Below are 13,500 nucleotides of genomic sequence, written 5' to 3'. Positions count from 1 at the left end.
TATAACATCAAGAAATGGTTAGATTTTCTAGTCTTCATGGATAGGGACGAATAAATGGAGGTCCCGTCTCCTACAGGGTTAGGGGTAGGAGACGTTAATTTCCCATGCACGAGATTACTGTGTGATGGATATCCTCCCCTGGGGTGGGATGGGTGGGATTCATTGGGTGGACTACTCGCATGGTTCGCATATGTTCCGTTCTAGTCCTACCCTACTGCGGTAATGCAGTGAAAATGGTTAGAACAATTAGAACAATACTGAAAACCGCTACATTTAGTGGGCACCCTGCCCGGACTCTGGGCGTTGAAAAGTTGCTGAGAGCTCACGGAAACCTTAATCCAAGGAAATACTAATATCACGAAAAATCTAAAATACTCGTTGATCACTGTCGAAAAAAACAAACAAACAAACAAACAAAAAATACAAAACAAAAAGAAAAAACAACAACAACAACACTTATCGATCAGGATGGGTAAATGTTTAATCAGCTGATTCTACAGTTGTACAAATTGACGTTTACGATCGTTACCTTGAAATTAAATTTAATTACACTTTTAGTCTAAGGGTTCCTTGAAGGATGACAAATTGCTTGACTGAAGTAGTTTTTTCGCCTTTTTACGTAAAGACGTAATACCAGTGTATTCTTTTAGCAATAATGATTTAGCTCTTTCAATCAAAGCCTCCAGACCAGGGAAGAAACAAGAAAAGAGTGCATTTATAATCAACTTTTAAGGGGCGTTAAAGCCTTAAGTTATTTAAATGACTCTCCGTGTTTCCACCGTTCATGGTTGTTTGTTTCATGGTTGTCTCTAAGAGGCAGAGGCAAGACAGCTATTAGTTTTTGAAATGCAAATTTTTAACATTCACTCCGTCAATTCTTTACCGAAATTTTAGTAAAAAACTTATTTGAGGCCAGCTTGCAAAGAGCGGTGAGAAAAAACTGAGCAAACCATCCATATCCCTTAAACGAACCACTGATTGAACCTTACTGAGAAAACGTCTAGGTTCACCGCAATTCTTACTTTTAAAATGAGCTAGATGAGAGAGCGAGGTTTTTTCCCCTTCTTTTTTTCATATCATCACCGCCTAGTCTGAAGACTCGCAGAAACCATTGATGCAAAATCCTCTTTTTCAATTCGTCTGGATTACCTAACACCTTCTTTTTGTAACAACTGAACGAGATACTTTACGAAAAACGTTGTAAAGTGGAAGGGGCCTCTACAACATTCTACAGTTCTACAAGTCCTAACTATTACCCGGCCGCGCTAAGATTTCCCAAAGCTGCCTACATCTTTGTCTGTGTTTTCAGCGTGATCACTGCACTTGCATCAATATTGAGAAACATTGTCATTCTTTTGGCTCTTCGCACATGTCAGTCAGTGCATTCTGCATCGAAAGCCTTATTAAGTAGTTTAGCTCTGACGGGTCTTTTCGTTGGAGTGGTTGATCTTCCACTTTTTGTAACTAGAAACATAATTATTATTCTACAAATACCTCAACATTATTGTGATGTGGCCATTACCTACAAGAGGATATCGACATTTGTTGGTGCTGTTTCGCTGGAGAACGTCGTTACCATTGCCGTTGATCGATATCTCGCTCTTCGTCTCCACCTAAGATACCGACAAGTCGTCAAACTTGGACGGGTTCTTTTTATTTTGGTTTTAGAATGGGTAACTGCTGCAATTTTTTACGGTTCCTGGTTTCTTAATGGACCGATTAGTTTACTTTCTGGGGTATTTGCTCTGTTCAGTTATAACCTTTTCGTTGTAGCTCTCTGCTACGTAAGCATGTACCGGAGTATTCGCCGACATGTTGCACAAGTGCATAATCAGACAAACTCAACGAGGCCAGAGAGTGATTTCATTGTGGTTCAATACAGAAAAACTGTGAACAATTCGCTATGGATCTTTGGGGTCTTCGTTTTGTGCTATACGCCATCCAGGTCAATGCCTCTTGCATTATTTGTCGAAGGGCTCTCTGATTATACTCGTTTTGCATTACAATTAGGGTCTACAACAGTTTATTTTAACTCTATTCTAAATCCGATTCTATATTGCTGGAAGATCAAAGAACTAAAAGACAAAGTTATTACTCTCTTGCGAGCACTATGCAGCTTTCACTCAAATTAATTACAGCGGGCTGAAAAAGGTTGATACAGTTGGATACATTAAAATGAGCGTGATGTGTATCAAGTGATTGGTATCCTCAAGCTGATTCAAAGTTGCCAGAGACAGAAGAAAAAGTTACAATTCTTTCAGCCTATATCGTTATTCTACTGTCAATCATATCATATACAGTAGGGTGACAAATGTTAAGCCTTTACTCCTTTACATCAGTAAACGTATTCCCCATAATGTTCTCTATACTCTTTTTAAGGTACTTTTGTTAGTGATCATTTCTTATAATCTCGTGTCCTTCATGTTTGATTCAGGGGTGATAATGTAGAGAGAAATAAGATGCGGGTCACTATTGAGAGTTTAATGAACATATGCTACATAAAGTAGTCACGATTAACAAAAGCTGATTTGCTTAAAGTGCGCAGGAAGTAAAAGTTTTTTTGCCCTGTTTGTTTGCTTATGTCTTGATGAACACAGCTAAGCGATTTTGACCGACCAAAAGAACTTTCTTGTATTATTTTTGAACCTCAAAGTTTGGATTTTGCAATCTGAAATGGGTCCATTTTGCGCGCGGTCAAATCTCATCTTACAAAGGAAGTGACGTAGTTGGTGGTTCTGAAGAAGACAAACAAAAGCTTAAACAAAGTGCCAGAACCACCAACTACGTCATCAGAGCCAAACTCGTTCCCAGTTTCCGGAGACACCGATAACGTCTAATTTAGGGACTTCGAGCCACCAAAAAGCCGATTTAAATTTCTTTTCTTGAAATTTCTTTTGTCATTCCTTAATAAGGACATAATAAGCTTCAAAATTATGCAAAAAAATTTTTTACTTCATAGGCTTTTTAAACTGCTCCAATTAAATAAGAGATAATTAAAACTTGAGGCTGCGTAACCAACGGAAGTACAATTTTCAAGGAAAATGTTATTGCTGTTTACATAAGCAAAGAAATTCTTCAACGATACCGTTGTCCTTAAAGCTTTTTAGGGTAGAATCTCCCTTAAATCCTTACTTAACAAGGATCTAGGTGGCTTAGAGACATCGAAACTCTGAACTACCTGGAAGCAAACCAACTTCTATCACGACAAAATTAGTGTTTTACTGAAAACTTAAAGAAAAGAGATCTCAGCAAACAATACTTGCACAACAACTGTAAAGTAGGCAAGTAATGTTCGTAGTGAGCTGTAACTAGCATTAGTACTACATGTGCTGAGAAAGATTTTGTAATTAAAAACGCATGTAGCCCAGAGATTGCATCAAGTTTGTAAGTGCTATTGCGCAATAAAGCATCAGTAATGACATCATCTTTCGCACCCAAGACAGTTTGTCGTATGTTTTGTATCGTAAGTAACTTTAACATTTTAGGGGTTTGTTTTGTAATAACGACTCTCGTAATCCCATGTTTATGTAATACTCAGGGTGTGGCAGGGTAATAAATCATTAAAATAGACCTTTGTGCTGTAAACGACGTTCCTGAAAATTGTAACTATTGCATAGCAGCTGCCTTTTCAATTTCATTGTTCTAACAAGGTTTTCGATCTCAATATAACTCAAGAGACATTAAAACCTAAATCAACGATCATTTTTAACGATCATTGCTGTAAGTTAACGATGCTGTAAGTGGTAGTTAACGATCATGCTGTAAGTGTTGTTCGTGAGAATTAACTCTTGTATTGCAACTGCCTTTTCAATTTCACTTTTCTAGCCAGGTTTTCGACCTCAATATAATTCAAGAGACATTAAAATCTAAATCAATGATCATTTAACAATCATTACCACATTTCGTCGTCATCTGTGATTTATTACAGAACAGACACACAACAACATGGAATGTATTTTTTAAATGGACTTAACTGTATCACGGAACTGGAAATGTTTCGTCAGTCTGAAGAATTTACTAATTTGTTGGTGTTACGCCATACTGAAAGATGAATGTAAAAAGTATAGAAGACGAACTGTGCTGGACACTTCTCATTTTATATCTTGTTAATAGATGGTGTCCGTTTCAAGTTGTGTCTTTTAGGAGGGCCAGCATTGTCTTGCAATAAGGGTCCAGAGTTTCTAAATTACAGTGACACACATCATGTGATTTTATGTGAGTTCCTTAAGGAACTACAGCCGTTAGCAAATACAAGCGAAGGGCGGTCAACCCAGTCGAAGTTTATTAGCGTTTCTCTTATCTTTATCTGGTCTAACTGAGTAAAAGGAAGGATATATCGACCAAAATTGCAGGAATTGATGGTAGTATCGCTTGCAGTTTAAACTTAAAAAGAGCCCTTGCGGCGTCTATAGAGTATATAACAGTAGATTGAATGTTCAGTGTCTTCCTTTACCGGTGGTTCATTGTTACCTTTTTAATGTTTCGCGAAGAAGGTCAGTTGATCCTGAGACGAGAGCAGTTCAAAGACTTTATAAAAGCACTTTCTTAAGAAAAAGACTACTTACAGTCCTGACAAATTGTTCACAATTTTTTTCACTTCCTTGCAAAGGTGGAGGAAGCTATTTTTATGAATCTTTTAAAATAAATTGACGTCTTTTTAACCGCTAAACAGGCTTTTTAAAAATAACAAGGCTTTGTGTGTATCTCTGCTTTTTTTATAGCAGGGAAAAATTTAGCCAAATGATATAAGAAGAAATTAGCTTTTATCTACATTTCTGACTGTTACCTTGACCCGTAAACGATCCTAATAATAAACAGGGTAGTTATAGGAGAGAAAAGTTAGCTGAGGATGTTTTGTCACCGTCTGCAGCCACGATAAGAAATTTTGCTATCCCAAAACATAACTGATCTGGCTTTGATGCCATGACAACACAGACAAAACAAAAACGGAACTACTCCAGCCCAAGTAATTGAGTCTTTTAGTTCTCTCCATATTGGCCTTGGATGCAGATTTTTTTTCTTTAGACTGCTGCGCAATTAAAAGATAACCAGTTGACATTCATGTGTCAATTCTTCATGAACACGTCAATTAAAACTTGATTAGGTCGTCAGCTTTTAAAGAAAGCACTCGACAAACCCGAATTGATTCTACCTATAGTAAATTAAATGAATTTTGTTTGTGGGATCCTGATACGAGGTCCGCATGGCTATCATTTAGAACCACAGATACACTACATAGTCTACACTCGTGTAAGAAACTAGTTAAAGATCGTTTTCTTCTTTTACACCAGACTGGAGGCATTTCTTACTGATGGAAGAGACATTTGGAACATTCTGCGGTTCTACAAGTTCTCTCTATTACCCAGCCGCGCTAAGATTTCCAAAAGCTGTGTACATCGCTGCCTGTGTTCTTAACACGATCACGTCGCTTGCATCAATTGTTGGAAACATTTTAATTCTTTTGGCTCTTCGTAAATGCCAGTCTCTACATTCTCCATCAAAAGCTCTGTTATGTAGTTTGGCTTTGACGGACCTTTTTGTTGGTGTGATTGTTCTTCCGCTCTTCGCAGCTTACAATATGATGATCATTTTAGAAATACCCAAATATTACTGTACTGTGGCTATCACATATGCAAGAGTATCGACCTTCATTGGTGCTGTTTCGCTTGAGAACATCGCTACCGTTGCCGTTGATCGATATCTCGCTCTGCGTCTTCGCCTGAGATGCAGACAGGTCGTCAAACTTGGACGGGTTATTTTTATATTGGTTTTAGAGTGGATCATCGCAGCATTTTTTGCAGGTTCCTGGTTTCTAAATGGACCAATCAATTTACTTTCTGGTACAATTGCTATGCATATCATTTGTCTTATCACATAAATTTGCTATTTTAGTATGAATCGCGGCATCCAGCTTCACGTTGCCCAAGTTCATCATCTGACACATTCCACGGCACCAGGGATTGACTTCAATGCGGTTCAATACAAAAAACCGTGAACAACTCACTATGGATCTTCTTGCTCTTTCTTTTATGCTACATGCCATCTTTGTTATCTTCCCTAGTAGTAGTTGTCACAGGAATCAATGATTCAACTCGTTTCGCTTTGCAATTTGGGGCCATAACAGTCTATTTCAATTCTGCTTTAAAATCCGATTCTATATTGCTGGAAGATCAAAGAACTAAAAACCAACGTTACTACTCTTCTACAGGTGGCATGCAATTTCTGATCAAACAATATGCATGGTAGCAAAGACTAGAACATAGTGTCATATTTGACACAAATCCTGATGGATAGCCCAAAACATAACGGTTTATAAATGAATATTTTAACTATTAAATAGCATTTACTCAACCAAGTTTCCTTTTAATTTGGATATGTCAACAAAGTTGAAATGGTAAATTGGCCACCGTAACGATTACAAAAGCTGACGTTTCGCGCTTTAGCCCTTCGTCGGAGCAAGTTTCCTTTTGTCTCCTTGACAAGAGAAAAAGTTTCCACTATAACTTCGGTATTTACTATTCACTATTTACTGTTAAACATTTAATAAAGTCGGTTTAACAATGGGACTCGTGAGGGAAAATTTGACACTGATGATTCTGTTCGTTTTCTCCGACTTAAACATCGTCAAAATCAAGTTGAAAGCTGAAAAACACATAAGTATGGTTTTAAACTAACAGAAAAAGAAACGTCCGGCAGTTTCTTTTAGCTTATCCTGTAAAGTTCAGTTCCTTTAATTCTGTAATATATTGCCCATCTACGCCCTTTTTTGGCCTTTCCCTGATAAATATATTGAACTTGTCAGTGTTGTGATCATTTTGCCAATATCAAACTACCTAGGATTCGGAATTAGCTTTTTCATTGCTTGTGATGGGTGCTGTCAACTCACTAATAAGGTGAAAAAAAAAACAAAACAAACAAAACAAAACCTTTAAAGTGTTGAAAGGATGAAACTGGTTTCACTTTATATCTACATCTACATCTACATTTATTAGTCTTGCAAAGGGGGGCCATCACGCAAGACATAAATCAACAATAATAATTAACAAAATGAGATAAAAAATGTAAAGATAAATGATATATATATACATATGTTAAAGGTTAAATTCCTCTAATTACATCTTTAAAATTAATTAATTTATCAATTCCTAAAACACTATTTGGTAAGGAGTTCCAGTCTTTGATTGTTCTACAATAAAATGAATTCTTATACGTTTCAGTGTTCGGTTTTATTTCTATGAATTTATCCTTATGATATGATCTTAATTGACGGTTTTTCCTCTTGATATAATTTGGGAGTTCCATCTGGACCTCGCCATGGAGAATCTTGTAGAACATGGTTAAACGTGCAGACTTTCTTCTTTTCTGTAATGGAGGCCAGTCCAAATCATTTAGAAGATTTGATACAGTCCCTGGTTTACGCTCCCAACAATTTTTTCAAAGCGTGCAGATCTTCTTTGAACAGCTTCAATTTGATTTACGTGTTTGTCCTTCCAGGGGTCCTAGACTGTGCTTGCCTACTCGAGATGCGGTCGAACTAAAGATTTATATGACAGTTCTTTGATAGATTCAGGACATTTTCCAAGATTCCTTTTTAAGAGACCCAAAGTTCTGTTTGCCTTATTAGTCTTCATATCAATATGATGACTCCAGTCTAGTGAACTTGACAATTCCACCCCGAGGTATGGATAGTGTGACGCAGACTCCAAAGTATGACCCATTAGCTTGTAATCAAAATTTATTGGATGAGATTTCCTGGTAACTCTCATAACAAAACATTTTCTGGGGTTAAATTGCATAAGCCATTTTTTTGCCCACTGTTCAATTGTAGAAAGATCAAGTTGGAGTTGACCAGCGTCCAGAGTCGACTCAATGATACTATAGAGGATGGTATCATCAGCAAATAATCGTATAGCAGAATTGCAGTTATCCCCAATATCATTTATATAGAGAAGAAACATTAGGGGACCTAGGACTGTCCCCTGGTGAACACCAGATGACACATGGGCTGCAGGAGAAGATACTCCATCCACTACAACAGATTGTTCTCTACAAGTTAGCCAAGTAGTAATCCAGCTTTTGAGATTATCCCTTATACCATAATAGTCAAGTTTACTAATTAATCTCTGATGTGGGACAGTATCAAATGCCTTGGAGAAATCCATAATGATTAGATCTGATTGATTTCCATTGTCAAGGGCTCTTCCAATTTCCTCTATTGTTGTGACTAGCTGGGTTTCACAGGAGAGTTTCCTACGAAAGCCATGTTGAGATTTAATAAGGATGTTCATTGAGTCTAGATGGGCAGGTTGGTCGGTAGTTGGCAGGTTGATGTTTATCACCTTTTTTGAAAACAGGAGTGATATTTGCTTTCAGCCAGTCAGCGGGCAGTTGACCAGTAGCTACAGATTGGGTGTAGAGAAATTGGAGAAAAGGTGCAATTTCAGCAGCGGCTTCTTTTAAAACCCGGCACGGAATAAGGTCAGGACCATTAGCTTTGTTAGGATTGATATTGGCTAGTAGTTTGATTATGCCTGATACATCAAACACAGAAGATGGAATGTCTGGATAAGGGCTAGGGCCAAGTGATGGTATATTATCAATTTGTTCCTGTGTAAAGACAGACTTAAATTGATTACTTAATAGGTTAGTCTTCCCAAGACTGTCAGTCACATCAGATCCATTATCTTTAAGTGGTGCGACTCCAATATCATGTGATTTTTTTGATCTTATATAAGACCAAAAACGTTTTGTAGCTTTTGGTTTATCTGAAGGTTCCTCAGTAAATGAAAGAAGCTCAGAAACATAATCATCATGTGCATCAGCAAGTTTTTTCTTGATAAGTTTCCTTAGATCTTTAAAATTTTTCCAATCAGAAGTATTCCCAGATCTCTTAGTTTTATTGTATAACCTCTTTTTCTTCCTTATCATTTGTTGTAGCAGCCGACACAAGCGAAGCAAAATTTCGACGACAACTATGAGTTTCGCAAATGAAGACACACTATGAAGCGAGGATATATTTTACGGAAAAGCCTTGAATCGTTTTATTTAACGTAGTCGTGGTATCCAAGTACTTATCGTAAACTGAAATATGAATTTATAAGGAAGAAGCTAAGCTAAATTCGAATAGACAAACCAACATTCCAAACATTCCGATATAAAGGCAAGATGCAAAGCTAGCTAAAAACTCAAACAAACTCACAAAAAAACTATATATAAGCTCAAGGAAAGGAACATTAGCACTTACATAACAGTCCCGCTTGTAAGAATTGAACCAAAACGAACTTCAATATAAGTTAGGTATTCGGAAGCGAAATGGGAAATCCAAACAGACACTTACTCTAACACAGAAAACTGTAGTCTTACGGCAAACGACAACAACCAAACGATAAACGAAAAAACTTCAACTACTCTTCTCTAAAAATCGCACACGTCAACATTAAAAAAGAGTCCGCGTGATTTGCTTACGAGATTACTTCGTAACCTCAAAGCACGCGCACGCAAGTCGCGCGCGCACAAGTTTGTTAACGTCTTCTTAACAGAAGGCAAAAAGCGTGGCAGCTGTTACATTTGTCTAATAGTATTGGTTAACCAGGGCAGATTCCATCTACTACCAAGAGTCTTTTGTGGAATATGCTTTTTGATAGTGTCGTTAACTATGTCCTTAAAGAATTGGTAATTTTCAGTTACCGTCTTAGAAGTGGCTTTAGACACAAGATATTCATCAAGATGTTTCTTCAAGTCATTTCTGACTGCTGACATGTTCCCTTTTTTGGTTTTTTGGTTTCTTTTTATTGAGTGCTGGCTTCAATTTTACGTCAAAGACAACAATGTCATGGTCACTCATTCCACATTCAAAATTGACATTGGATATCATATCTGGATTAGTGGAAAAGACTAAATCAAGGATATTGTCACCCCTTGTTGGCTTCTTAAAAAGTTGAGTCAAAGAGTGATCGTTGATAATGTCAACAAAAAATAATGTTAACAAAAAGGAAGACACACTGTTCTTAAATTGTGAAATGCAACCACCATTTTCCTTTTTTTTGTCTTTATTGTCTTTATTCATAAATTAGGTTACTCATTTCAATGAGACATCTTTTCATCTCCTGATAGGCAATGTTAAACCGGCTTTTTGATGTCTTGTGACAGGTACTGTAAGTGGTTCGCAATTTCAGTTGTTAAAGTCAAATATTGAAGCGGGCAAAACCATTTAATTCTAGAATGAAAACTTTGAATAAAGGAGGTGGCAAGGATATTTATTAACTACAAATACTGATTTCTGGCCGTGAAAGCCTCCAGGTTGAAATCTAAAATATCAATTTCGTAAGGTGATCGAGATGTACTTTAGCGCGTCAGCAGTACGTCATCGCTTCTGTTCAAAATCAAGTTACTCAGTGTCATAGATGTTCAACAATACAAGGATTAATAAGCGGCTAACCTACTTTGATGTATCTGATCAATTCTGTGTCAGGACTTATCTCCTACTGAGAAACTTAATGATTTGAGATTTCTTTCACGATTTCTGTGCAAGTAGTCGTGAAAGAATTCTTAAAACACCAAATCTAAACTGAAGCTCATCTCAAATATATTTTAACAAAGCTTTTATTCCTAAGCGTCTTCGTCATTGTTTTCGTATTATTAAACTTTAAAGTAGGAATTTCCATATTCTAATAAATATTTTCCCGCTTACCTATTTTTACTATACCCTATTGTGGATTACTTTAGGTTGGCTTCCAAGCAGTACTCCTAATCAATCAAAAGTAGAAACATGTAGAAACTTTTCACTCTTTATAGACATACGCGGATACAAAAATACGTCTGCCATAAGACATCCCGCTTTACTGACAGAAAAACTAATGAACTTAACGCAACTAAAACAGTTTTAACTCGCAATATTTGGATTCTCTTTTTTCAATTTTGACAACTGTCAGTACTCAGCGCCGAACAGATGTTTTCGTTTACATTCACTCGGAGTAAGATTCAATTTGAAAAATCTTTCAAATGCATCATCATCATGCCTAAAACTTGAAATAGTGTATTGAAGAAAGACCTGCCTGAATTTCTGCTCATTAGATTCATAAAACTACCCTCCAGTCTATAAATTTGACGTTATAGAAATAGTTCTGAACAGTAGGGCTGCGCTGGATCTAGATTGATCACGATTTCGAGTGATCGGCTGGCGAAAGGCGATCTCTACCTACACATGGAGGGGACCTTTCAAACATATTGTTATACCACAAGCAACCACTATTATCCTGCTGCTCAAAAGATCCCGAAGAATGTCTACATGGTTGCCTGTGTTGTTGTCATAATCTGCTCCATTTTGTCAACTGTTGGCAACGCTGTAATTCTTCTCGCTCTCCGCAAGTGCCAGTCTCTACATTCGCCGTCAAAAGCCCTGTTATGCAGTTTAGCTCTGACAGATCTTTTCGTTGGAGTGGTCGTTCTTCCATTGTTTACAGCCTACTACATGACGGTTATTTTAGAAATACCCGAGTATTACTGCGCTGTAGCTATTACATATGCAAGAACATCAACCTTTATTAGTGCCGTTTCTCTTGAGGTTATCACCACGATTGCCGTTGACCGATATCTCGCCTTCCGTCTTCGATTGAGCTACAGACAAGTAGTGAAACTTCGACGAGTTGTTTTCATTCTTGTTTTTGAGTGGATCCTCGCAGCTATTTGGACGGCGTGTTGGTTTTTGAACGTATCGTTCAATATGTTTTTCGGGGCAATCGGAATGTTCAGTTGCTGTCTTACAACATCAGTTTGCTATTCAAGGATTTCTTGTGGTGTTCGTCAACATACTTCACAAATTCGACAACAGACAAACCCTGAACCCACAGTGGACTTAAACATGGCTCAATACAAGAAAACTGTAAAAAGTATGTTGTGGATTTATGGTGTAATTATTTTATGCTACATACCCCACTTTGCTTGCCTGCTGGCAATATTTATTTCTGGAATCAATGAATCAAACCGTTTTGTACTACATTTTAGCGCGATTGCGATATATTTTAATTCTTTACTAAATCCTGTTCTGTACTGCTGGAAAATCAAAGAAATTAGATTTAAAGTTATCGCTATTTTGGGTCCTCTATCCCATTATTTCAGTTCAATTGGTTGGTAGGCAACTGAAATATAGTTTGGTACAGAACACCACATTTATCTTATGATGCCGAGGATATCAACCATAAACTAATTAAACTAAATCAGTTTCTCTCCTAGAACGTGCAGAGCACGATAGAAAAAGTTATAATAAGATGTAATTATTATGCAATTTTTAACCTCTTTTATGTTTAATTTTTTCACTCCTATGAGTGACCAGGACAGAATTTTTTCCTTACAATATCAGTACAACATCAGGCAGACAAGTATCAAGATTAAAAGAAAATATAAATTATGGAATTATTTGGTGACCAGTACCAATTTCTCCAAACCAACAACATAAAAATTGTATGTTAGACAATAAGGAGAGTTTTTAATCAGATATTTGGAGTGAAAGGGTTAACCGGCAGGTTTAAAAGTATTTCGTTGACACCTTTATGATTTTTAGTTCATCTCGCTAAAATTGTAAACTGTTTAGTGCAGTCTCGAAAAAAGTCCCCTACAAAATGTTGGGTTAGGGAGCAAAAGCTCTAATGCAAAGCGCATTAAAGATTATTCCTGTGGAGAATGCACTTTATAAAGGCATCATTGTCATTATCATTTACTCACCTGACATGCTGTTGGTCCTCCACCGAATGAGTCGTAGAGAGGCAAACGTGTTCTCCCTTGATGGCACAATGCAAAGAAATAACAGACCTGAAACGATATATTTAGACACTCATAGCATTTCGAAGCAATCTAAGAAACTTTACTTATGCTGCTTCAGTTCTCCCGGCAAGTGTTAATTAAGAATAAGGTTGAAAAAGTAAGCAGCACAGATCGTTTAAATAATTAAAATTCACACGACTCGCCTAACCACGGCTATACTAGATAAATCATTTTCGAAATTGTGTTGGAACGACCGTTCAGCAATGCTCCTTTTCGCAATTAAATGCTTAATCCCCATCCTAATCCGTTATTTTATATGTTCCAGTGAAGGAACGCGCATTGCGACAGGGCATTAGTCAGAAACCTCTTTATTACGACGTTAATTGCACAACTTCCGCCTCAAAATAACTTGCGAAGATAGTCCAAAAGTAATAATGATAATAACAATTAGCCAGCTGGGTTTAAAGTTTGCTTCTTCAAGTTTTTGAACTGTTCTTCTGATGAAATTGCACTAGGTCTAAAAAGAACAAAGGGTTTGGGAATAAAAATCGTGCGAAATCATCATCTCTCTTCGCTTGACGCGTGCAAACTTTGTGTTTATAGCGAAGGCTGACAAATCAATCAGTAATGAGGATCACACCATCCCTGGAATTGGCGTTACGTGGTGAAAAATTAACGAGCGGATGCGCTTTTTATTACCCAAGTCCTGAAGAACTTAGTTGTAGTGTGTGTTCCGATTCA

The 13,500-nt window shown here is 37.1% G+C and overlaps 2 protein-coding genes and 1 pseudogene across 2 annotated transcripts; all 3 read left to right on the top strand.

The window, feature by feature from the left end:
• Nucleotides 1-468: 468 nt before the first annotated feature.
• Nucleotides 469-2,684, top strand: LOC148741756 (adenosine receptor A3-like). The gene is made up of 2 exons (XM_088737626.1): nt 469-472; nt 1,207-2,684. The coding sequence occupies exons 1-2, from the start codon at nt 469-471 to the stop codon at nt 2,130-2,132; spliced, it is 930 nt and encodes a 309-aa protein (XP_088593752.1). The 3' UTR covers nt 2,133-2,684.
• A 2,627-nt stretch (nt 2,685-5,311) lies between these two features.
• On the top strand, nt 5,312-6,240 carry LOC111335550 (histamine H2 receptor-like; annotated as a pseudogene).
• A 4,698-nt stretch (nt 6,241-10,938) lies between these two features.
• LOC148741755 (histamine H2 receptor-like) lies at nt 10,939-13,011 on the top strand. Its single transcript, XM_088733341.1, has one exon. It carries the CDS (start codon nt 11,204-11,206, stop codon nt 12,131-12,133), a length of 930 nt encoding a protein of 309 aa, XP_088589467.1. The 5' UTR covers nt 10,939-11,203; the 3' UTR covers nt 12,134-13,011.
• Nucleotides 13,012-13,500: the final 489 nt, after the last annotated feature.

This window comes from Stylophora pistillata, chromosome 1 (genome assembly GCF_964205215.1).
Source record: "Stylophora pistillata chromosome 1, jaStyPist1.2, whole genome shotgun sequence".
In the NCBI taxonomy this organism is placed as follows: domain Eukaryota; kingdom Metazoa; phylum Cnidaria; class Anthozoa; order Scleractinia; family Pocilloporidae; genus Stylophora; species Stylophora pistillata.
This window is presented reverse-complemented; position numbering and strand designations above follow the sequence as displayed.

Excerpts from the sequence above, each read along its gene's own strand:
- LOC148741755 (XM_088733341.1), top strand. The coding sequence starts at position 11,204 with ATGGAGGGGACCTTTCAAACATATTGTTATACCACAAGCAACCACTAT.